Source organism: Eutrema salsugineum, unplaced genomic scaffold, assembly GCF_000478725.1.
Source record: "Eutrema salsugineum unplaced genomic scaffold, Eutsalg1_0 scaffold_11, whole genome shotgun sequence".
Taxonomy (NCBI): domain Eukaryota; kingdom Viridiplantae; phylum Streptophyta; class Magnoliopsida; order Brassicales; family Brassicaceae; genus Eutrema; species Eutrema salsugineum.
In genome coordinates, this window is record NW_006256901.1 from 4079114 (window position 1) to 4102165 (window position 23052).

General features: G+C 36.7%; 7 protein-coding genes across 7 annotated transcripts; 6 read left to right on the forward strand and 1 right to left on the reverse strand.

Moving 5' to 3' along the window:
* Nucleotides 1–844: 844 nt before the first annotated feature.
* LOC112089719 (glutathione S-transferase T3-like) lies at nucleotides 845–1543 on the forward strand. The gene has a single exon (XM_024160469.1). The coding sequence runs from the start codon at nucleotides 845–847 to the stop codon at nucleotides 1541–1543; it is 699 nt and encodes a 232-aa protein (XP_024016237.1).
* Nucleotides 1543–1983, forward strand: LOC112089721 (glutathione S-transferase T2-like). Its single transcript, XM_024160470.1, has one exon. It carries the CDS (start codon nucleotides 1543–1545, stop codon nucleotides 1981–1983), a length of 441 nt encoding a protein of 146 aa, XP_024016238.1.
* A 6190-nt stretch (nucleotides 1984–8173) lies between these two features.
* Nucleotides 8174–9659, forward strand: LOC112089722. The gene is made up of 5 exons (XM_024160471.1): nucleotides 8174–8530; nucleotides 8753–9035; nucleotides 9087–9144; nucleotides 9265–9503; nucleotides 9601–9659. The coding sequence occupies exons 1-5, from the start codon at nucleotides 8174–8176 to the stop codon at nucleotides 9657–9659; spliced, it is 996 nt and encodes a 331-aa protein (XP_024016239.1).
* A 1939-nt stretch (nucleotides 9660–11598) lies between these two features.
* On the forward strand, nucleotides 11599–14353 carry LOC18025949 (probable E3 ubiquitin-protein ligase ARI2). Its single transcript, XM_024160827.1, is given in 8 exon segments — nucleotides 11599–11724; nucleotides 12155–12187; nucleotides 12276–12558; nucleotides 12734–13214; nucleotides 13314–13390; nucleotides 13393–13861; nucleotides 13954–14111; nucleotides 14229–14353. Coding segments are annotated over 8 exon segments (1752 nt in total).
* Nucleotides 14354–15399: 1046 nt separating this feature from the next.
* Nucleotides 15400–16815, forward strand: LOC18025950 (plastid division protein PDV2). The gene is made up of 2 exons (XM_006409409.2): nucleotides 15400–15796; nucleotides 16023–16815. Exons 1-2 carry the CDS (start codon nucleotides 15509–15511, stop codon nucleotides 16626–16628), a joined length of 894 nt encoding a protein of 297 aa, XP_006409472.1. The 5' UTR covers nucleotides 15400–15508; the 3' UTR covers nucleotides 16629–16815.
* A 232-nt stretch (nucleotides 16816–17047) lies between these two features.
* Nucleotides 17048–17972, forward strand: LOC18025951 (non-symbiotic hemoglobin 1). The gene is made up of 4 exons (XM_006409410.2): nucleotides 17048–17282; nucleotides 17356–17470; nucleotides 17548–17664; nucleotides 17744–17972. Exons 1-4 carry the CDS (start codon nucleotides 17170–17172, stop codon nucleotides 17879–17881), a joined length of 483 nt encoding a protein of 160 aa, XP_006409473.1. The 5' UTR covers nucleotides 17048–17169; the 3' UTR covers nucleotides 17882–17972.
* A 327-nt stretch (nucleotides 17973–18299) lies between these two features.
* On the reverse strand, nucleotides 18300–19103 carry LOC18025952 (agamous-like MADS-box protein AGL97). The gene has a single exon (XM_006409411.2). It carries the CDS (start codon nucleotides 19101–19103, stop codon nucleotides 18300–18302), a length of 804 nt encoding a protein of 267 aa, XP_006409474.2.
* Nucleotides 19104–23052: the final 3949 nt, after the last annotated feature.

A 23052-nucleotide genomic window follows, 5' to 3' on the forward strand; every position in this document is an offset into this window, starting at 1 on the left:
AGGTGGCACTGCTCCAGGAAGAAGTTAGAAGATTGAAGGACTACATTGGAATACAAGGTGACAATTTCTCGATGTTGCTATTCATTTTTGTTATTGCTGTGATAGCCTATTTGTTTAGGTATTAGGAAAACCCTTTTCTAAGCTTCGTAATAGTATTAGTATTAGGTTTAAATGGTCAAATGCTCACTTAGTATTATTTTTTGTGAGGGTATTTGATGGAAGAACGGATACATGCTTTTGGGGCTTTTTAGGGTGTCTCCGATTAAATGTAAGTCCCTAAACTCTCTTTCAATAAATGGCCTGATTGGTTTTGTTAACTGGATTGGTTGATTGATAAATGATTCGTTTTGTGAACTGGTTAGGTTGTTTGTTTGATTTAGTTTGGGTTTAGTCACTTTGTAAATGGTTCGCTTTGTATTGATAACTGGTTAGGAACCTAGTTTGCTTTAGTTTGGTTTAGGTCACTTGTTGAATGCTTCTTCAATTGATTGGACTAGTTAGGTGTGATAAATACCACTTAAAAGACTCAAAACAAACACACAACCATAATTTTAAAAATACTTAACTAAAATACTGAAAAGCAAAAACTTAACTACACTCAACCATAATTTTTAAAAGCCTTAACTACACTAACACACATGCTATCTTCTTTTATTTACTTCGTCTCCTTCATTCAACTTCGTCTCTTTCATTCAAATTCGTCTCTTTCCTTCACTCCTTAACTTCGTCTCTTTTATTCACTGCTTCTCTTTCATTCAAGTCCTTCACTTCTTCTCTTTCATTCAAGTCCTTCTTCTTCGACTTTTGTATTTCCTTCTTCTCTTTCATTCTACAACCTTTTGTAATGGATTCTCAGAACTTTTTTTCTCAAAACCAAGAAGGCTTTGTCAACCTTCTAACTAGTCAACTAGGTCATGACACCTACTCGCCGTGTATAGAACTAGGATCATCAGACATTCCTATGTTCAGTACACATGGATCTGATGATCCTATTGTGAGTAAAGTTATGAAACAGTGGACTCTGAAGGAAGAATTGGTGCTCATTAGTGCCTGGCTCAATATGAGCAAGGACCCTATAGTGGGGAACGAACAACGAGATGGTGCCTTCTGGAAGAGCATCCAGGATTACTACAATGCAAGCCATGATGTCGCTGGACTTCCAAGACGAGAACAATCTCAGTGTAAGCAGCGCTGGGGTCGTCTCAACGACCAGATATGCAAGTTCGTCGGTTCATACGAGGCTGCACAGAAGGAGAGGACAAGCGGGCAAAACAACAATGACGTAATGAAGGCTGCGCATGAGATATTCTTCAACGACTATCTCATCAAGTTCAGCCTCGAGCATACCTGGAGGGAGCTCAGACATGACCAAAAATGGTGCACTAGCATGAAGTCTGCTTCCAAGGATGGTGAGAAGGCAAAGAAAAGGAAAGTTGAAGACTCGGCTCACTCCTCAAGCTCAACAACCAGATATGCAAGTTCGTCAGTTCATACGAGGCTGCACAGAAGGAGAGGACAAACGGGCAAAACAACAATGACGTAATGAAGGCTGCCCATGAGATATTCTTCAACGACTATCTCATCAAGTTCAGCCTCGAGCATGCCTGGAGGGAGCTCAGACATGACCAAAAATGGTGCACTAGCATGAAGTCTGCTTCCAAGGATGGTGAGAAGGCAAAGAAAAGGAAAGTTGAAGACTCAGCTCAGTCCTCAAGCTCAATACCCGATGATGTAGGCGTAGAGGCTCGGCCGCCTGGTGTGAAGGCTTCCAAGGCGAATGCTAAAAGGGCAGCCGGCGTGAAAGGTGAAGGAAAAGAGGTGAAGGAGTTCAAAACTGTGTGGGAAATCAAAAAAATGGACTTGGAAATGAAGGACAAGATTACTAACAAAAGGCTTCTTGACAAACTCTTAGCCAAAACTGAACCACTAACTGAGAATGAAATGCTACTTAAGAACAAGTTAATTAATGATTTGCTTCTTTGATGTTTTAATTTTTAAGGAGTATGCACGTTTGTTGTTTGCTTTATGTATCCGACTTGGAACTTTTATTTTAGTGATGATGTCTTCCTGTTTTTAAGTTGACAAGCTTTATGTATCAAGTGTTTAATGTATGATTTGCTGATTTAATGTATCAACTTTGTGTTTTCAGCTTATGTTTTAAATTTCTGTTTTTTTACTTGGTCGCTGATGTATCAACTTGCTGATGTATCAACTTAATTTGGCAGGGTAATTGTGTGAGATGCACTTGGCCACTTGATAGATGCGAACAAAAAGGATGGCCCATGGCTTTTTGTATTATTGTATTCCAACCGTTAATTTGCTTCATGTATTGTAGACTATATGTTGCGGACATTTTTTGTAAGCCACATATTATGAGTTTCATTCACGTATAAATCTCGTGTGTGAGATGAACATCACTTGTATCTCAATTCAGATTTGGTTAAAGTCTTTCTCTTGTTCCATCTCTTGTTCTATCTCTTGTTTTATCCCTTGTTCACTCTTGTTCACTCTTTTGTGTAGCAATATCAAAGAGAAAACATTGTCTATCTCCTTTACCATAGTCTTAAAAACTTGTTTCTATATCAAGTACATAGAAACAACAAAATCAAACACTCTATCTCGTTCATTTAAAACCAACAAAGATCAAACACTCTATCTCTTTTATTTGTCTATCTCTTTTTTCTCTTTTGCCAAACACTTATCTTTTTTTTTTTCTAAAACCAAGCAAATCAATATCTTTCTCAATCTTTTACCAAACACTATATCTTTTTTTTTTCTTTATCAAACTATCTTCCTCTTTTTATTTATATTATCAAACTCTATCTTTTACCACAAAAATATTATGGCATCATCTTCAAGCAATGGGCCATTTGATGATTCAATTGATGATTCATTTGATGATGCATTGGATGATACTTTTGATGATTTATCAGATCAAATGTTTGATGCAGCCCTTAATAGTCTTGCAAAAACAAAAACCAAGAAAAAGAGAGCATACATTGAAAGAGAGCGGGAATAAGGCCATCACCGGCTCTGGAACGACTACTTCAGTGATGATGCAATCTATCCGCCACATCTATTCCGACGCCGTTTTAGAATGAACAAGGAGTTGTTCATGCGTATAGTTGACCGCCTCTCCAATGAGATTCCTTATTTTTAACAAAGAAGAAATGCTACTGGGAGATTTGGTCTATCTGGCCTTCAAAAGTGTACTGCAGCTATTCATATGATGGCTTATGGTACGGCAGCTGATGCGGTTGACGAATATCTCCGGCACGGTGCTAGTACAGCATTGTTATGCTTGGAAAATTTCACTGAGGGAGTAATAAACTTGTTCGGCAATGAGTACCTCAGAAGACCCACACCACAAGATCTTCAACAACTCCTCGATATTGGAGAGGTACGGGGATTTCCCGAAATGATAGGAAGCATCGATTGTATGCATTGGGAGTGGAAGAATTGCCCAACCGCATGGAAAGGGCAATATTCACGTGGTTCAGGAAAACGACAATCGTCTTTGAGGCAGTAGCATCACATGACCTGGATATGGCATGCATTTTTTGGACCTCCAGGTACATTAAATGGTATTAACTTTCTTGATCGTTCACCAGTTTTCGATGATATTTTGCATGGTCGAGCACCAAAAGTGAAAATTGGGTCAACGGTAACGAGTATCGTTTGTCGTACTACCTCACAGACGGTATTTATCCGAAATGGGCAACATTTATACAATCAATTCACCTTCCTCAAGGAGCCAAAATAAGTTATTCGCAACATCTCAAGAATCCGTCCGAAAAGATGTGGAGCGTGATTTTGGAGTTCTGCAAGCTAGATTTGCAATAATTAAAAATCCAGCTCTTTTTTGGGATAAAGAGAAAATTAGGAAAATTATGTGGGCATCTATCATATTGCACAATATGCTAGTTGAAAACGAACGACATTGCCACAGTCAATACAATTTAGAAGAATTTGAACAAGGTGAAGGAAGCAGAAATTCGCATGTCGATATGACGTATTCTACGAATAATCCTTCAAATGTCAGAAATTTGATGATGGCAAAACGAAATGAAATCCGTAACAGACAGATGCATGATCATTTGAAAGCGGATTTAATCGAAAATATGTGGAATAAATTTGGTACTTCTTCAAAGTACAATTAAATGCTTAAAATTATATATTTTATCTATTGTATGTTTTTTAATTACGTGTAATAAATTGTATTCTTGTTTTATAATAATTCTGTGTTTAAAATTATCTTTAAAATTAAATTTTATAATTTCAAAAAAAAATATTATTATATTCGGGATGAACCTCATTTTGGGTTTCACTAATGAACCTCAAAAAATGGCACAGGTTCATCCCTCAACCAAAAAAAAAAAAATTAATATTTTATTCTAATGAACTCCATTAGAGGGGATCACTAATGTACATGGTCTAAGTTTAGATCCCTCCTCCATGCCTCTTCCATATTGTTGCTTTTGTTATACCTATTTTCAATCTTATTTGTAGGTCTCTATTAGTATTGAATTACACCTTGTCAATCCATACTTCCTATATGGATTTCTACATAAATGCATACTAGGGCGCTATTTGTTTTCGCTCGGTTCTATGGACATGCTTGGTAACTATTTTTACTTTGAGCCTTTACTATAAAATTTTGGCTTTAAAAGCTGTACTGTTATTATTATTATTTTTTTTAAAAAAAGTTGTTTAGTAATAAAAACTGTAAAAATTAACTGTTACATTTTAAATTACAAATAATTTTTAAATTAATTTTTTTTTCAAAGAAATGGATCTCAAAAGAAAGCTGAAAAAAAGAAGATTTAATCATTTAAATTTAGTTCATAATTACTTCTATATAAATGTACAAAGTCTTTTTAATGATTTTGGAGAGAAAATAAATAGAAAAATAAATTAAACATATTTATTTTTATTAGTTTTTGTGTAAAAGCTCATCTTAAGTAAATTTTAGGATCCATGACCAAAATGAAAAAGCCTGACTTTTAGGACTTTAAAATTAAAAAAAAAAAGTCTTTTTAAAAAATCTATTTTATATAAAATCAAAGTACATCAAGATTACATAAATAGCAACAACATATAAAATGAAACAAAGAAATAAAATTTAACAATTATTTTCTTCTAGAAAATTTTACTCATAAATAGAATATTCATCCTTCCCTTCCTCAAATTCGCATACAATCTGATGCGATTTTCATCGTTGGCGTTAATCCAGTGTTTCCCTTGTTATATTACATTGACCCATTTCCAATTAGGAGCTAAAGATGTTCGTCGAATTAGAACCCAATTTACTGATTCTTTCGATCGAAGTAAAATATGAGACTGCCAATTTTCAACGACTGTACGAATGTCGGCATACAACAAAGGTTCTTCCGCTCCATACTGTCCTACTTTCCATAGTGGTTTCCATGGTAGTAAACCCTTATTCAGCAGAGTAAAATCACCAGAAGAAATCGAATTAGAAACAACAGAAATATATAATTTTCCGAGATCTCATATTCGCCGACCTATACACCAAAATCTTCTTCGTTGATAAATTGACCGAAGATTTTTGTCTCCCTGGAATCAGAAGGCTGTCCATCAAAGAAAATTGATTTTCCTGTGCTGCCGCTACACAAACTTCCTCTGGAATAGGCACCGGCATATCTTCAGCACTCAAGTTAATCTTTTGAGTTGCTCTAGATTTATAGATCAGAAGTGGTTGACGGTTAAACGACATATAGTCGTCATAGTGGCGTATAGAATCCACTATGGAGATAGAAGGCGTCACAGTGAAACCATATCGCAACCGTCGCACCGCAATGCCAAAGATACATGAAGCCATTCTCAGGATCAGAATCCATGGAATCGCCAAATTAATTGCCGTTAGAGCAATCAGTGAAATCCAACCGAAAAAATGTGAAAATTTTGGAAAAGAATTTGATGATAACTAATACTAGACATTCCAGTCACGATGACGGTAGAAAAAATTAGTATTAAAACCATCAGATCCCTGCAGAGATCCTGTAATCAAACGAAGATTGCAGTTTGATTGTAGTTGCAAATGAAAAAGAAAAGAATTGCACAAGGAATCGCACGAGAGAGAAAACGGTTACTTCTCATCTGTCACTCTATATTATACTTTTTGGTTTAATAAAAATAAAAAAGTCTATTTGGCAAAAAAAAAAAATAACACTGTGAAATGGGTTAAACAGTCTCTACAGCCTACGTCAAGCAAGCTTATATATGTTTTTTTTTAAAAAAATTTAATGTTTTTTTCTCATAAACAAAACGATGTCTAACTATCAGTTCTCCGTTGGTGTCAATACCTTGCTGCGATTTCGCTATGAGAGACTTAGAGGTTTCTGCGAAGTTTGTGGAATGCTAACCCACGATACTGGAGCCGATGTCCACCCTGAGCACGAGCATATGGATGAAGATGATAATGGAGACAACCAAATGGAAGATCATGGTGACAATGAAGACAATGCTGCTGAAGAGGATCAACAGGAGGACGTTCATGGGCCAGAGAATGGCAACCAGGAGAATGACACTGCACAGCCCCTTAATGCGGAGATGGAAGATCCCCCAGAAGAACTGACGATGGATCCAGCATTAGGACTTGAAGACTATGAAATTGCTATGATTCCTCGCCTTGGAATGGAGGAAGTTGTCCGCAGAAGCCGTTTCATTAACAATCTCCTGGTTCAATGCGATGCTGATGATTCTAATGAGGGCAACTCTAACTCTGAAATGCCGCCTAATAATGGAGAAGGGTGTTGTGCAATCTCCAGTGGCGTCAACTGAAGATGAAGGATAGTTCAGTGAAGGTCCATTAATGGAGTATGGTTCGTTTTTGTCTGAAAGTGAAGTTTCTCAGTCAGAGGCTGGTTCTGCTCCGGTTAAGTTAGGTAAGAGAGCATTTATTTCTGAAGTTTGTCTTGATGGTATGGAGAATGATGATGCAGGTCAGAGTCCAAAGCGTTTGTGTCTAGAGACATCTCCGGTGGACATGCATATGAATGGCGAAACTTCTGCTGATGGTAATGCTTTGCTCAAACTTCAGGCCGACTACGATGACTTGGTGGAAGCGGCTGACGCTTCTTCTCCCCAGTTCAGAGGCACAATGGGCCCGAATCCACCACCAGTCCCATGAGAGTCGAGGTGTGGAACTGTCAGGGCTTGGGACAGCGCCTCACAGTTCGACGTCTCAGGGAGATGCAAAGAGTGTATTCTCCAGACCTGCTGTTCTTGGTGGAAACTAAACATAAGGACGACTATGTTAGAGATATAGGTGCACTGTTGGGCTATGAAGAAATGTGTATAGTATCGCCTAGGGGTTTAAGTGGTGGTTTGGTTGTGTTCTGGAAGCATTATGTTTCTGTTTCATGTATTTCCTTTGATGCAAGACTTGTAGATCTATCTATTCAATATAAATCCTTTAGTTTCTACTTGTCTTGTGTTTATGGGGATCCAGTACCGAAACAGAGACATCATTTGTGGGAAAAACTTCAACATATAGCAACATTAAGAAATGGACCTTGGATGATGTGTGGGGATTTTAATGAAATCACTGACTCAACTGAGAAACGGCGAGGTAGAACTCGGAATATCAGTAGCTTCAAAGATTTTAAAACTATGTTTAGTGTGTGTGGAATGAAAGACCTGAAATCGACAGGCAATCCTTATAGTTGGGTGGGTCGCAGAAGAACAGAAGTGGTGGAATGTTTTCTGGATAGAGTCTTTGTAAATAGTGAGTGGCTTAATTTGTATCCTGCATCAGAAACTGAGTTCTTGGAATTGGCTGAATCAGATCATCGTCCACTAATTGTCTCTATTTTACATGAACCTATGCTTCGACGTGGATCCTTCAGATATGATAAGAGGTTGTTTTACTCTGGTGATTTTGCAGATAATGTGAGGCAATCTTGGGAGCAAACGTCTAGTGCAGAGAATACGATCACCTCAAAACTGTCATCTTGTCGCAAAACAATGGCTAAATGGAAAAGACGCAACCGCACAAACTCTTGTGAAATGATAGAGATTCTACGTACACAGATTGAAGCAGCTATTCGGGATCACACTATTCCAGTTGAAGAAATTCATAGATTAAAAAAGGAACTTAATCAAGCTTATCATCAAGAAGAAGAATATTGGCGGCTCAAAAGTAGAACTCATGGCTTACTCAAGGGGACCAGAATACACGTTTTTTCATGGAGTAACTAAAGCTCGGAAGGCTAGGAACTGTATTCAGAAGATTACAGATACAAATGGAATCATCCACCGCAAGGATGAAGCAATTGCAAGTGTTGCTGAGGATTATTTTCGAACATTATTCACCACTACTAATCCAATGTTTTTTGATGAAGTTTTCCATGGCATTGAACAAACAGTTACAGATTCCATGAATAGTGATCTGACGGCAGAGGTAACAGAAAAGGAAGTGAAGGATACTTTATTTCTCATTGGTTCGGATAAAGCACCGGGATCAGATGGTTACACTGCGGCTTTTTATCAACAATTCTGGCCAGAAGTAAGCACGGATGTCTGTTAAATGGTTCGAGGATTTTTTCAGAATAATCATATGAACCAGGTATTAATCACACAAATATCTGTTTGTTGCCTAAAGGTAATACCCCGGAATTCATGACTGATTATACCTATTAGTATATGTAGGGTTAACTATAAAATCATTTCTAAGATAATGGTGATGCGTCTTAAGAAGTGTTTGGGTTCTCTTATATCTGACTCTCAGGCAGCTTTTGTTCCGGGTAGAAACATCACTGATAATATTTTAGTTGCACATGAACTTGTTCACGCTCTTAAGTCGAAGAATGATTGCTCCGAGAATTATATGGCGATTAAGACAGATATCAGCAAAGCCTATGATAGGGTGGAATGGGGTTTCTTGGAAAGAATTATGCATCCCATGGGGTTTGATATTAAATGGATCACTTGGGTAATGTCTTGTGTTACTACAGTCTCTTACTCAGTCTTAATCAATGGTGTTTCATATGGGCATGTACTTCCTTCAAGAGGTATCCGGCAGGGGTGCTCATTATCACCTTATTTATTTCTGTTGTGTGCAGAAGTTCTCAGTCAGCTTATAGCATGGGCACAAAGGAATAATCTCTTTAGCGGCATGAGGTTAGCAAAGAACTGTCCTACCATAACGCATTTACTATTTGTTGATGACTCACTCTTTTTTTGCAAGGCAAACTATGCTAATGGCGAAGAGTTGGCTTGAATACTTAATGACTATGAAAGCATCTCTGGTCAAAAAGTCAATTATACTAAATTTTCTATCATATTTGGAGCACGTATACCTGAAGACCAGAAAAGCACAATGCAAGATATATTGGGAATAGCACAGATTGGAGGAGAAGGAAAATATTTAGGTTTGCCAGAGCAACTGGGTAGAAGCAAGGTGGACTCTTTTGAGTTTGTTACGCAGAAGCTAAAAGATGCCATTGGAGGATGGTACAACAATTTCCTCTCCCCTGCAGGTAAGGAAGTTCTAATCAAATCAGTTCTTTACTCAAAACCGATATATCCTATGAATTGCTTTCTGATTCCTAAAATGATTTGTGATGAGATTAATAGCATCATTTCTGAGTTTTGGTGGGGCACAGATGATGGGAAAAGAAATATCTCATGGATAGCATGGAAAAGATTGTCATTACCTAAACGAGAAGATGGTTTGGGATTTCGGGATGTCCATAAATTTAATGTGGCGTTGTTGGCGAAACAAGCCTGAAGAATACTTCAGAATCCTTCTTCCTTGTTGCAAGACTATACCAAGGCCGTTATTACTACAGGTCGACATTTCTTCAGTCGATGTGTGGATCACAGCCTTTGTATGGATAGAGATCAATTCAAGCAGGGAATCACTGCTATTGAAAGGTTTATGTGTTCAACTTGGGGATGGTAAATCGACTAAAATATTCTCTGATTTTTGGTTACCCACATCACCTTTGAGATTGGCTCGTGGTTTAGGGTCTTATCAGGATTCATCTGTGGCAAGTCTATGGGTAAAGGGAAAAAGAGAATGGAATCACGCTTTGCTAGATAAGGTATTGGTACCTGAAGATGTGCAGATGGCCAAAAACATCATTTTATCTAATCATGCCAGTTGTGATCGTCACATATGGAACTACACTGATAATTCACTTTACACGGTTAAATCAGGTTATTGGCTTGCAACTCATTCTGATTTATTTGATGATATTATCATTCCTCCACTGGGTGATTTAGATTTAAAGAAATCTATTTGGCAGCTGGATGTATTGCCAAAAATAAAACATTTTATGTGGAGAGTTATTTCAGGGGCTTTATCTACGGCAGATTGACTTCGCAGCAGACAAATACCCACCGATCCTCTTTGCCAAAGATGCTGTCAAGATGATGAAACTATAAACCATGTCTTATTTGAATGTCATCATGCAAAAGGAGTTTGGATATGTGTAAGCATTCTACAATTTGATATGCGATCAGCTTGTTTGGAAGATAATATTCGGACTCTTTTCTCAATACATAGTCTTCCAGGAAGTAATGCAGAGGTAAAATTACTGCCATTTTGGACGTGCTGGAATATATGGAAGTCCATAAATGAATTCTTATTTCAAAAAAAGAATATTCATCCGAATGAAGATGCACAAAGGGTCAAAGACTCGGTAAGAGAATGGATAGATGTTCAAGATAATGCTCGAAATGACTGTCTGCCTACAGCAATCATACAAAGGAATCGGTCATCTCCATGGGAACCACCACCATATGGCTGGCTGAAGTGTAACTGCGACAACAGTTGGAAAACTGAATCTAATATTACAGGCATTGGTTGGATAGTAAGAGACTTTTCAGGTAAACATATCAGTTCAGGTTTTTCTTCATGTTTTAAAGTTAATTCATCATTAGAGGCTGAAGCAATGGGATTTCTGCATGCCCTTCAGATAATATAGACTAAAGGATGGCGTCAAGTTTGATTTGAAGGGGATAGTCTAAAGTTGACTCAAATTATCAATGGCCAACAATCGAACCGGGAACTTGGGAATCTTCTTATTGACATAAGATATTGGATGACAAAGTTAAAGGAATGCTCTTTGGATTATGTTAACAGAGAAAAGAATAGTGCAGCTGATTGTTTAGCTAAGCGGTGTTTCATGTATCTATTTCTTCTTCTTTTTTTGTCACTCCACCATCATGGTTGGATAAATATTTGTATTACCCATTTACTATCTAATAAGTAATAAAAATAGAAGTAAAACAAAAAAAAAAAACGCTGTCGCTCGGTTCTATATATCGACTTTTGCAATGTGTGTAACTTTGCCTATTGTGAGGTTGGAATCTCTGTGCGATTCCATTTCAGCAGCTTTTGGTGATATAGTTCCAGTCACCGGTCAAAACTCTAACCCTAACTTCGTTTGATCTCGCCGGAAACTTTTGCTTCGCTTCCTTCCTATTTCTCCTCCTTCGTCAATAGTTTTGCACTTTGATCACCTCCATCACTATTGGGCTCCCTTCCGGCATCGGATAATTGTCGGCAATTTGATTTGCTGTAATTATAAAGCTTAATTGCAATTTCTTCCCCAAAATTCGTGATCGATGGATGACTATTTGAGCGACGAGGAAGAAGATTACTATTACTCCTCCGATCAGGAGTCTCTCGACGGGCTTGATAATGAAGAATCCAATTTGCATCCTGTTTCTTCCAGAGGAAACACCGCCAAGGTATGCACTTAGTTTCGCCCAATTCTGGCTTAAACTTGTGTTTCCCTTTCCTCTTGATCTTCGTTTGCAAAAACCTTTCGTGAATTTTGGATCACTTAGTTGAAAATCTCCGTTCTGGTATCACTTGTTCTCCGAACTTCTCAGTTTCTCGACTTCATCCGTCTGTATACTATTATGAATGATGAAATTTACTGGAAAAATTAGAATGTTCTTCTCTTAGTTGAAATTTGGGTTTTCTGTGGAACTATACTGTGGAAAATCAGCTGAATCTGTATAACTAATGTGAAATTTCATTTCGTAAATGCTGTGAAGAATTTGGAGTGGGGGCATTACTTCAAGTAGAATAAGCTTTTCATGTTCACAAGGTTCATGTATTGTGACAAAGCCTGGGCTTGTTTTGTTTTCTAATCGTTTATCAGCATTTTTGTAGGTCATTACGAAGGAATCGCTTATGGCAGCACAGGTGAAAAGAGAAATGATTCTTAATGATCATATGGTGTGGGTGTTTTCTTTCTTTTGGTTTGAATTTCAATCCTGTTTTATCAATGCAGAGGGAGGATTTGCGAAGAGTGATGAAATTGTTATCGCTTAAGGAGCACCATGCTCGGACTCTTCTGATCCATTACCGATGGGACGTGGAGAAGTTGTTTGCTGTTCTTGTTGAAAAAGGGAAGGATAGCTTGTTTTATGGTGCTGGTCTTACAGTTCTTGAAGATCAACGTTGCAATTCTTCCTTTTCTCATTCTTCGATGATGAGTTGCGATATCTGCATAGAGGATGAACCGGGTTATCAAATGACAAGAATGGACTGTGGCCATTGCTTTTGCAATAACTGTGAGTCCCATGCTTTGGTTTTTATATGATATCTTGAAAGGATGTTGCGTATTGAGTTGTTGAATTGATAGAATACATGTTTGGGCACCTAGAACATGATTTATGTTTATCTTTAAGCTAAAATCAGATGATTGGTTTCTTAATTAACTATTTTCTTTGGTTTTTCTTGCTTTAGGTTGGGCTGGGCATTTTGCTGTAAAGATAAATGAAGGTCAGAGCAAAAGGATTAGATGCATGGCTCATAAATGCAATGCTATTTGCGATGAAGATGTTGTCAGGACTCTAGTCAGTAAAAGCCAACCAGATTTAGCCGAGAAGTTTGATCGTTTTCTTATTGAGTCGTACATCGAAGATAATAAAATGGTGAAGTGGTGCCCGAGCACACCGCATTGTGGGAATGCAATACGTGTTGAAGATGACGAACTTTGTGAGGTTGAATGCTCCTGTGGCTTTCAGTTCTGTTCTAGCTGTTCATATCAAGCCCACTCCCCTTGCTCTTGTTTGATGTGAGAGCTATGGAGGAAAAAATGCCACGATGAGTCCGAGACAGTTAATTGGATAACCATTCACACAAAGTCGTGTCCCAAATGTTTCAAACCCGTTGAAAAGAATGGTGGATGCAATCTCGTGACTTGTCTCTGTGGACAATCTTTTTGGTGAGAATTTTAACCTTGTTTCTCAATTGTTTGCTCTGATTTAAAGCGAACATATGTCAGTTGGTGATGAATTTCTTGTTTGGTTGTTACTTTGTACAGTTGGTTGTGTGGTGGAGCTACTGGAAGGGATCACACTTGATCTAGAATTTCGGGTCATAGTTGTGGTCGGTACCAAGAAGCAAAGAGAAGCAGATGGAAAGAGCGAAACGGGATCTTTTCCGGTATATGTATTACCATAACCGTTACAAAGCCCATGTTGATTCCTCCAAGCTAGAGGATAAACTAAGTGATACTATCCTCGAAAAGGTGTCTATCTCATAGAAGAGACAGTTACAGCTTAAAGACTTCAGCTGGGTTACCAATGGGCTTCACCGGTTATTTAGATCAAGACGAGTTCTTTCATATTCATACCCTTTCGCGTTTTACATGTTTGGAGATGAGCTGTTCAAAGACGAGATGAGCTCTGAGGAGTGAGAAATCAAACAGAATCTGTTTGAGGATCAGCAGCAGCAGCTTGAGGCTAATGTTGAGAAACTTTCAAAATTCTTGGAGGAGCCCTTTGATCAATTTGCTGATGATAAAGTCATGCAGATAAGGATTCAAGTCATCAATTTGTCAGTTGCGGTCGATACCCTCTGCAAAAAAATGTCAGACTTGTTATTAATTACTTAAAGATATCAAAGATTGCTATGAATGGATATCGAAACTGACATTTCAAGAAATTTTGGTTTTCTTGCAGGTATGAATGCATTGAAAATGACTTGCTGGGCTCTCTGCAACTTGGTATCCACAACATTGCTCCATACAGATCAAATGGGATAGAACGAGCATCCGACTTCTACAGTTCCCGGAATTCAAAAGAAGTTGTTGGTGAGATATCACAACCTTCGAACTGTGGTACAAGCGGTAAATCTTGAAACTAAACTTTACATCATTTGGTATTTTGTTGGACATTTACAAAGCAAATTGTCTGATAAGAGTTACTAACACATCAAGTACCACTCTTTAATACAGGATGGAACTCAGAAGACACAAGTTGCTCTTCGAGGAAACGTCCCAGAATATACGGAAGTTTCAGAAATAACCAAACCACATTACTGGATTTAAACTTGCCAGAGGAAGTCATCGAGCGGAAATGAACTCCTCTCCCCAATAACACCCTTTTTGGTCCAAATCATACGGAAATATATAGCTTTTAACCCAAACCCCTCTGCTTTACTTTTTCCTTTTTCTGTCATTGACCTGACCCTTCCCGGTTCTGAGAAAGAAAAGAAGGGTCAGTCTGCTAATCTTTTTTTACAAAGTTTTAATCGGTTTTCAGAAATGGATCATAATTTTTTGGGAGTTTTATGTAAATGGCTTTGAAGCTGCCTTTGATTTCAGGCTTCTCTCAGCGTCTCAAGGTGTAAATTTATAAACCATGTAGTGATTTGCCTTATTGAGAGGTGGATCGTTCCTAAATATGATATGACTCTTTTGTCTATATGAAATCTCTTATGCTTTATCTTTAAGAAGGTATGAGATTGTATTTGGGACGATGATAATGTTCATGCTTCTACGGGCTAGCTCAACAATAGAATTCTGCAGGTTGTTATGGTCTTACCCAAGGCTATAGGATTGTTTCTGGTTCAAGACTAATCAGAGTGTATGTTGTATATTAGACAAGTCTGGTTCAAGACAAAGCCGATGAAGTAATTTTGTAGTTACTTAGGGTAGTCCTCAAAACAATTTTTGTTTTATGGATTTGTATGTTAACTATTTGTAATTTTAAATTTGGGTTGGACCAGACTTAGTCTAATTAACACATTGATAATCTAAGAATTAAGGGGAGCTATTTCACTTAAAAAATCACTTTCTAAAACATAGGCTTTTTCAGAAAAAATTAGATGTTTTAATTGGCTTAAAAGTCTGGTACATTTTTCAAAAGTACTTAGAATCTTTTATAATTTATGTAGAAAATGAAAGGTTTTGTCCTCTTTGTGTTAAATAAAAAATTGTTGTCTTCTATCAATTTCTCTTTTGTTCTCTCTCTCTAAAATGTTGAAATGACAAAGCAAAAAAAGATAAAAAACAAAAATTGTTGAATTATTGTGGCCGTTGATTAAAACCGGGAAAGCAGCAACAGCAGAAAGAAATCTGAAAAATCTGAAATCTGAGTATTAGCCAACCACAATCACTCGACGACTCCAAATTAAAACTTGTCTCTTCCTCTTCACTAACTTACAAAAACCCTAACCCTAATTTTTTCTAGCCCCAAATTCTCCTTCACACTTTTCTTTTCTCAATCGCTGAAGATGGAAGACGAAGAAGGGATCGGGTTAATTTTAGCCAGAGCCACCGAGCTCAGACTCAAGATCAGCGACTGTATCGATAGCTCAAGCACCGCCGTCAGCGAAGACGGCGGCGGAAATGAGAATCCTTCTCCGGGAGAAAGAAAAAAAGACGAGAATATTGGGAATCAAGACAAGGATTTTGACTCAATCAGCTCTGCCGATGTAGAGGAAGAAGAAGAAGAAGCTGAACGGCTTCTTCGTATACGCGATGCTCTCGAATCCCTCGAGTCTCAGCTCGCTGCTTTACAGGTTCGAAATCCCTAAATTTCACTCTACTTCTACTGATCTATAGTTATTATTCTAGTTATGGAAATTAAGTTTCTGGCTAAGCATTGAACATTGAAAGTCTGTGTTTTTAACTGAGAATTGAGTCTGAATTTCTTCACTTTTGCTCTCTAAATTGCTTTTAGTCTCGAGTCACTGAATTTCTCCAGTTTTGCTGTAACAAGATCTTGGTTTTTCTTGCAATAACCAGAATCTTCGGCAAAGACAACAATACGAGAAGCAAGTGGCTCTCTCTGAGATTGATTACAGTAGGAAGATGTTGCTTGAGAAGCTCAAGGAGTACAAAGGCAAAGAATTCGAAGTACTACGCGAGGCTTCGACTTTCGCCGGCGAAAGAGTCGACTACGAAAATGATCTTCTTCTTCCTCCTTACCCTGTCCATCCTCCTCTCTCACTCGACAATGGCTACTTGCCTCACTTACCGTCGAAGCAGAAACCGGAAGCAAACGGGTTCGGTTCAGGAAACGCAAGAAACGAAAGAGAGGTGAAAAGTGAAGAAGGCTCTAATCATCATGGGGTTATTCGCTTCTTAGGCTCTGTTGCAAAGATCGTGCTTCCGATCATTGGTGTGATTTCTATCTTGTCTGCTTCTGGATATGGTCCAGAGATGAGGAAAAGAGGCGCTTCCTTGAAGCTTTTGAGATATCTGGGTGGGAAGAACACACCGAATCAATGCCCGTCGGGGAAAGTTCTCGTGATTGAAGACGGTGAAGCACGGTGTCTTGTCAAAGAAAGAGTCGAAATTCCCTTTGACTCGGTGGTTGGAAAACGCGATGTAACTTACGGATACGGTTGAATCGAATGAAAAAAAAACGCACCTTTTCTCTGTGTAATCTTCATTGCTCTGAATTCAAGTGTGTAAAGTTTCAACCTTTTTTAATCTCTTAGATGTGAAGAAGACAGGATGTTACATAACTACAAGAAGTTTTGTTCTTGCTTCTGCTTCTCAGCAAATAATCTTGGGCAAAATAGAGATCCATTTTGCATAGTCTCTGTTTTTTTTTTGCCATTTGATCAAAAATGGATTTAATGTATCACAACTTGCACCACTTGTGTGGATATTAGTAAACTAATGAGATAAAGCTTTTTATTGCGGTTTGACAAAAATTTGGTCAAACAAATCTAACTCTATCCATTAGAAACCATGTTCCATTACAGGACACAGCACATGGTTTCGTTTCTTTACAAGAAAACTTTATCTTGAACTTGCTTAACAAGAACTCTCTTGGATAACACAAAAGGGTCATTATCAAAAACTATATATACCATAGACATCTCCTAATTGAAGCAAGATCACAGTTTCTTATTGTATATTAATCATTCAGGTTCTGAGATATATGGGGAGTGAAGGAAAGATTGTGTTTACAGAAGAGCAAGAGGCTCTTGTGGTGAAGTCATGGAGTGTCATGAAGAAAAATTCAGCTGAATTGGGTCTCAAACTCTTCCTCAAGTAAGCCTTAATGATCTCTTTGATTCTTTTTCTATTTGTGATTTTGAGATATGAACAAAATTTTAATATGTAGGATCTTTGAGATTGCACCAACAACGAAGAAGATGTTCTCGTTTCTGAGAGACTCACCAATTCCTGCTGAGCAAAACCCAAAGCTCAAGCCTCATGCCATGTCTGTTTTCGTCATGGTAACTTAAATCAATTCAAAGAAAATCTCCATACTTTGATTTCTGGATTCTTTAACTAAATTTGGAGGGTTGATCAGTGTTGTGAATCAGCAGCACAACTGAGAAAAACAGGGGAAGTTACAGTGAAGGAGACAACTTTGAAGAGACTTGGGGCCAGTCATTCTAAATACGGCGTCGTTGCTGAACACTTTGAGGTTAGCCTTTGCCTCATATCTTAAATGTTCTGTATTGTAACTTTTAACTAAAACCAAAGTGCAAATGATGTAATTGCAGGTGGCTAAGTATGCATTGTTGGAGACGATAAAGGAGGCGGTGCCGGAGATGTGGTCACCGGAGATGAAAGCTGCTTGGGGTCAAGCTTATGATCACCTTGTTGCCGCCATTAAAGCTGAAATGAAGCCTTCTCCTTAACTTTATGATCACTTAAAACTCTGTTTCTTACCATTTTCCTGCTAAAGATGTGACTTTTCTTTTTTTTCCATTTATATCATACTGTTGCTTTCTGTTGTAGATGTAATAATACTCATTGATTCTAAAGATTGTTTTTTGATTAAGCACGAAAATATTTGGTTAGAGTAAGAACAAAAAATAACAGATTAAGATAAGTTATAAGTTGGTAAAATCATACTCCAAACTAAAAAAATGGATGGTTTAATTCATCGATAACTAAGACAAAACGAAACTGAACCAGTTTGAGTTCGATCAACATCCACCCAACCAAACCAAGCTATGGAAAATTGATCGAAATCAACCCGGAACAACCAATCCTAACCAGAACTAATCAAACTGAACCAATCACTACATTTGTCTTGGTATCTTGGGAAGACTTTCAAAGTGAAACAATGGAGGCTAACTCATTAAAATACTTAGAGAATTTGAGATTATTATCTTCTTCCGAATTACCGTGAATCATCAATGCTCCATCTTCAACAGCTTTAGAATCAGAGCAAGAATTTCGGTTCGTCAAAACACCATCCATCTCCAAACTCATCGTTAGACCTTCACCATTCATCTCATAATCTTTGATTAGGTCAAGATCCAGCTCTTGATTGGTATCAGAAACCGCTACGAACTGATTCTCCTCGAAATTCGCAGGTGGATCATCTTGAAAATAATTACTTGCACAAGTCGGTTGAAGAATTAGGGTTTGATCTGAATCAAGTTCTTGATGAGTTCCGTGTACAACAAGATCCTCATCCTTCTTCTTCATCTTCCTCTTCTTCTTCATCTCCTCACGCTTTTCCACAGTGGTTGAATGCAACCCCTTTAGATTATGCAACATCGTCGAAATCGAGTCGATCGCTTCACTCAATTCCTTCGTATCCTCTGACTTGGCAAGACGCTCGTCTTCCCACCAAAACCCTAACCCTAGACCTTCCTGATGAGAAGGAGGAGGCTGATTCTTGAGGAAAGCAGAGACGACGCTATCGACGGAGGAGTGACCAAAGGAGAAGAAGGAGACGGTGGGTTTGGAAGAAACCGGAGTCGCTAAGATAGCTACTTGTGCACCGGAGAGAAGACAGAGCTGGGAGGCTTTACTGTAAAGACCGTAACGGCGTTTGGTGAAAGAAACCGGTAGCGAATTTTTATTCTCTATCTTCTCAATTGAAATCTTCCTCTTCTTGCCTCCCATTCTTGTTTATTTTTATTTTTTTCCTTCTTGATTTCACAAACAGAGAGAAAGAGAGAAGAACAGATTTTTTGTTTTGCGTTTCTCTCTCTCTCTCTCTCTCTATGTGATATATAGAAAACTTTAAATGAGCTCTCGTTTCTTTCCTTTTTCTGACCTACTCGTTAATTAGATGATTAAGTACAAATGTTTTCCTTTTTTCAAAGCTAATTACTCAAAACCAACGGTAACGATGATATTAGCGATTGATAATGTAATTAAGAACATTAAACCAAAACCGGTTCACTTTAAGCTAGATTAATCTGGTTTAAGTGACCCGTTTAAATTTGGTTTACTGTTATATAGCTGGATTGACAAACTAAAATTGATTTTAATCTCTTTGGTTTACATAATTATAGTTTCGGTTTACTCTGTTATTTTTATAATAAGAAAAATTCCCCATACTAGCTTTTAAGGTTGATGTATTGACAAACTTAGCCTAACACATTGATCACCTTACTAACCTTATAAAGTTGGTGTTATACCATTTTGTCCAAATAGTCAATATTATTACGAGAATACCATTTTGATTTATTAATTTTAAAAAAAAAAATTGATTTTTTATTTTTTTTAAATTTTTTTTATTTTTTTTTGAAAAAAATTATTTATTAAAAAATGATTTTTTAGTGAAAAAAAATAAATACAAAAACAAAAAAATAACATATCTAATATGAAAAAAACATTATCTCTCTCATCTTCTTTCTCATCTTCTCTCTCGTTTCTCTCTCGCTTCTCTCTAACCCAGATCTGAATTTTTTTTTTGCCGCATTTCTTGATTCCGGCAGTGGATCACTCCTTTCTCGCCTCCGTCAATCACAAGAATCGTCCGATGGCACGAGTGCACCTCTCACATCCCTTTAGACAGCGATTTTGTCCCTATCATCGATCATTTTGTTTCCCTCGAGTCTAGATCCTTCCGCCTTCTACCACTGGACCGAAGACCATCCTCTGGTTCTCCTCCATTACTAAGAAGTCGCAGCAAGGCTCAATCGCTTGGATTTCTTGACGGCGGTGTAAGTTTTTTGGCGACGGCGTAAGTTTTTTGTAAAAACCGTAACCCTAATTTTTTTTTCAGATCAGTTTGGTAGATATATTTGGAGATCGATATTATATTTTTTTGGTTGTAAAGTTCATAATGTGTGATGGTAGATTTTTTTGAAAACCGGTATGTAGTTTGGTAGATTATTAGTTATTTGATGGTAGATATATTTAGAAAACATAATGTGGTTTGGTAGGTTTATTAGTTATTTGATGGTAAAATTATTTTAAAAAACGATGTTGTTTGGTAGATTTATTAGTCATCTAATGATAAACTTATTTGTAAAACAATGTGGTTTGGTAGATTTATTAGTCATTTAATGGTAACTTATTTGAAAAATGATATGTGTTTGGTAGATTTATTAGTTACTTATGGTAGATTTATCAGTCGTATATATTTGAATTTTATATACGAATGACAGTATTTGTTTATTTTTTTCTGACAGATTATGGGCTTTGCTATGGTGAACAAATCTTTGATGGGATATCCAGCATCGATCCGACATGTTTTACTATGAATTGTAGATTTGTATTTGGTAGATTTGTTTTGAAATAATGGTAGATTTATTATTAAATTGATGGTATATCTATATTTGAATTTGTAAAAATGATAATTAGATTTTAAATGATAATATTTTTGTTTTCAAATTATATTTGTCGTAAAACATTAACCCAGACATTTCACATTTTTACCATATTTGCAAGTAATGTTATTATTCAATTCAATTTATTTCTTTACTTTCACTATGATGTATATCATAACTGAATAAAATTTTAATCAAAACACATGACTAAAATCATTTGACATTGAGATGTTGTAAGAGTTTATGTAAATAGAGTTAAATGTTACAAATATTCAAAAATAAAAATCAAAAGATCATAAGTAAAAAGATGGTTATTACAGATATGACATATATGTTCAAAGTTAATATGAAAAGCAAAGTTATCTTAGGGAAAAGATATATTATAGAAAAAATATTCATGTTAGAAATTTTTGACCATTGATTATGACATCTATATCGTAAAGACCAATAATCATCTGTGATCGAATCACAGTTAACCGATATAATCTTAGCAAACTCATGCAAAGAAAACGTCAATGGTAACAAAACCAAGTCAAATATAATCATGGAACAAGTCTACCATATGTACGAAACCTGTTTAACATACGACATTCCAAAACAAGTCTACCACACCTCTGATTTTTTCGTAGATTGCAGAATACATTTAGGACAAAAAAGTAATTTCAATCCAAAAAGTCAAATGTCTGCCAAACATTAACAACTAAGTCTACCTCAAGCATGGAAAATAACTCTACCATAGAAACAAGTCTACCATAAGCACCTCAAATGTCTACTAGATCGAGGTTATCTTTGTAAATACCAAACTTAGTTAATCTACCACATGATTATTATAAGAAGTCTACCATACGTACAATAACTCTACCAGATTACATAAACTCTACCAAACTAACAAACAAATCTACCAACATTTTGTAAGTCTACTTCATGTAATTATTAATCTACCACAAACCTTAAGGAAATTTATTTTAAATTTAAATCTACCACAAAACAAACATATCTACCACAAAACAAATAAATCTACCAACATTTTTTAAGTCTACCTCATGTAACATATAATCTACCACTCACCGGAATGAATTTTAACTGAATTAAATCTACCACAAGCCAAACATATCTACCACAAAAGCGAAAACTCTACCAACTATATATTACTCTACCATAAAACAGATATATCTACCGCACGTATTGACAACCTTTTTCACATAAATCTATCGCTAAAGGACATAAGTCTACCAACTCATAAAATAAATCTACTTCATTGTCAATAAATCTACCGAAAAAGTCAACTATGCGAGAAAGTCAACGCTTTTTTTAACAAATCTACCAACACGTTCGACAAGTCTACCATTCATAACAACAAATCTACCAAAACATAATAAATCTACCTCTCATCGTCAAAACTTTACCAAGAAAAGTCTACCAACATTTAAAAACTCTACCAACTCTCGAATAAATCTACCATCGTCCTAATAACTCTACCGACAAAATTTTTGCGTTGACCAAAATTTCATAAGTCTACCGTCAAAGCTTGGTAGACTTATCAACTTTTCAGCGCAATAATCTGCCTACGTGGCATTAAAAAAGTAATGGCATTTTCGTAATTAGGTTTTTTTCGACAAATGCGAAAATGGTGTTTTGGGTATGCTAAGTTAGTTTTGTAAAAAAAATAAAAGTGCGTCAAACGAGTAATATAGATACTTTCTAAGGTTAGTGTAGTAATCCTCATTAATAAGAATGATAATTCTTCACAGCAAAAAAAAAGGAAATTTTTTTATAGCAAAAAATTGGAAAAGTTTGGTCATTCTTAAGCTTGCAAGTAATCGAATTGAAAGATCACAACTTTCTCCTCCACCGTGCGATCTCTTACCGTTAGTTTAATCTCATCGTACAGCTGAGATTGAACCTCGTCGTGTTCTCGTCGGCGTTGAGAAACTCCGACCACAAAGTCACAAGATTTTCGCTGAACGACATCATTTCATGGCCATCGACTCTGACGGCGCCGTTTTATACATTCTTTAAATACTTTTAACGAAATTTTTGAAAATCAATCCTAATACTCATGTAGCGTTTTTAAGCATGATTTCTAAATCAAGCATACACACAGAGCCGTGCCCAGAGTTTGGGAGCCTATAAGCGGTGTTTTAAAAAAACACCCCTATTAATCTATATATCATCGTCCCTAATTTATAGAAAATCAATTTAATTCATATAAAACAAATAATAATCATTAATTTTCCAAGTTCAAATAAAACTAATAATACATATAAATAATATAACATTATTATTTTCAA

What these genes read in the sequence shown, in the direction of transcription:
- LOC112089722 (XM_024160471.1), top strand. Translation starts at nt 8,174, where the DNA reads ATGGCTTACTCAAGGGGACCAGAATACACGTTTTTTCATGGAGTAACT. An exon ending in ATCAACAATTCTGGCCAGAA is followed by an intron (nt 8,531 to 8,752) that starts GTAAGCACGGAT and finishes TCTGACTCTCAG; the next exon opens with GCAGCTTTTGTTCCGGGTAG. An exon ending in GCATGTACTTCCTTCAAGAG is followed by an intron (nt 9,036 to 9,086) that starts GTATCCGGCAGG and finishes TGTTGTGTGCAG; the next exon opens with AAGTTCTCAGTCAGCTTATA.
- LOC18025950 (XM_006409409.2), top strand. Translation starts at nt 15,509, where the DNA reads ATGGAAGACGAAGAAGGGATCGGGTTAATTTTAGCCAGAGCCACCGAG. An exon ending in CTCAGCTCGCTGCTTTACAG is followed by an intron (nt 15,797 to 16,022) that starts GTTCGAAATCCC and finishes TGCAATAACCAG; the next exon opens with AATCTTCGGCAAAGACAACA.
- LOC112089721 (XM_024160470.1), top strand. Translation starts at nt 1,543, where the DNA reads ATGAAGGCTGCCCATGAGATATTCTTCAACGACTATCTCATCAAGTTC.
- LOC18025952 (XM_006409411.2), bottom strand. Translation starts at nt 19,103, where the DNA reads ATGGGAGGCAAGAAGAGGAAGATTTCAATTGAGAAGATAGAGAATAAA.
- LOC18025951 (XM_006409410.2), top strand. Translation starts at nt 17,170, where the DNA reads ATGGGGAGTGAAGGAAAGATTGTGTTTACAGAAGAGCAAGAGGCTCTT. An exon ending in CCATGTCTGTTTTCGTCATG is followed by an intron (nt 17,471 to 17,547) that starts GTAACTTAAATC and finishes AGGGTTGATCAG; the next exon opens with TGTTGTGAATCAGCAGCACA. An exon ending in TCGTTGCTGAACACTTTGAG is followed by an intron (nt 17,665 to 17,743) that starts GTTAGCCTTTGC and finishes ATGTAATTGCAG; the next exon opens with GTGGCTAAGTATGCATTGTT.
- LOC112089719 (XM_024160469.1), top strand. Translation starts at nt 845, where the DNA reads ATGGATTCTCAGAACTTTTTTTCTCAAAACCAAGAAGGCTTTGTCAAC.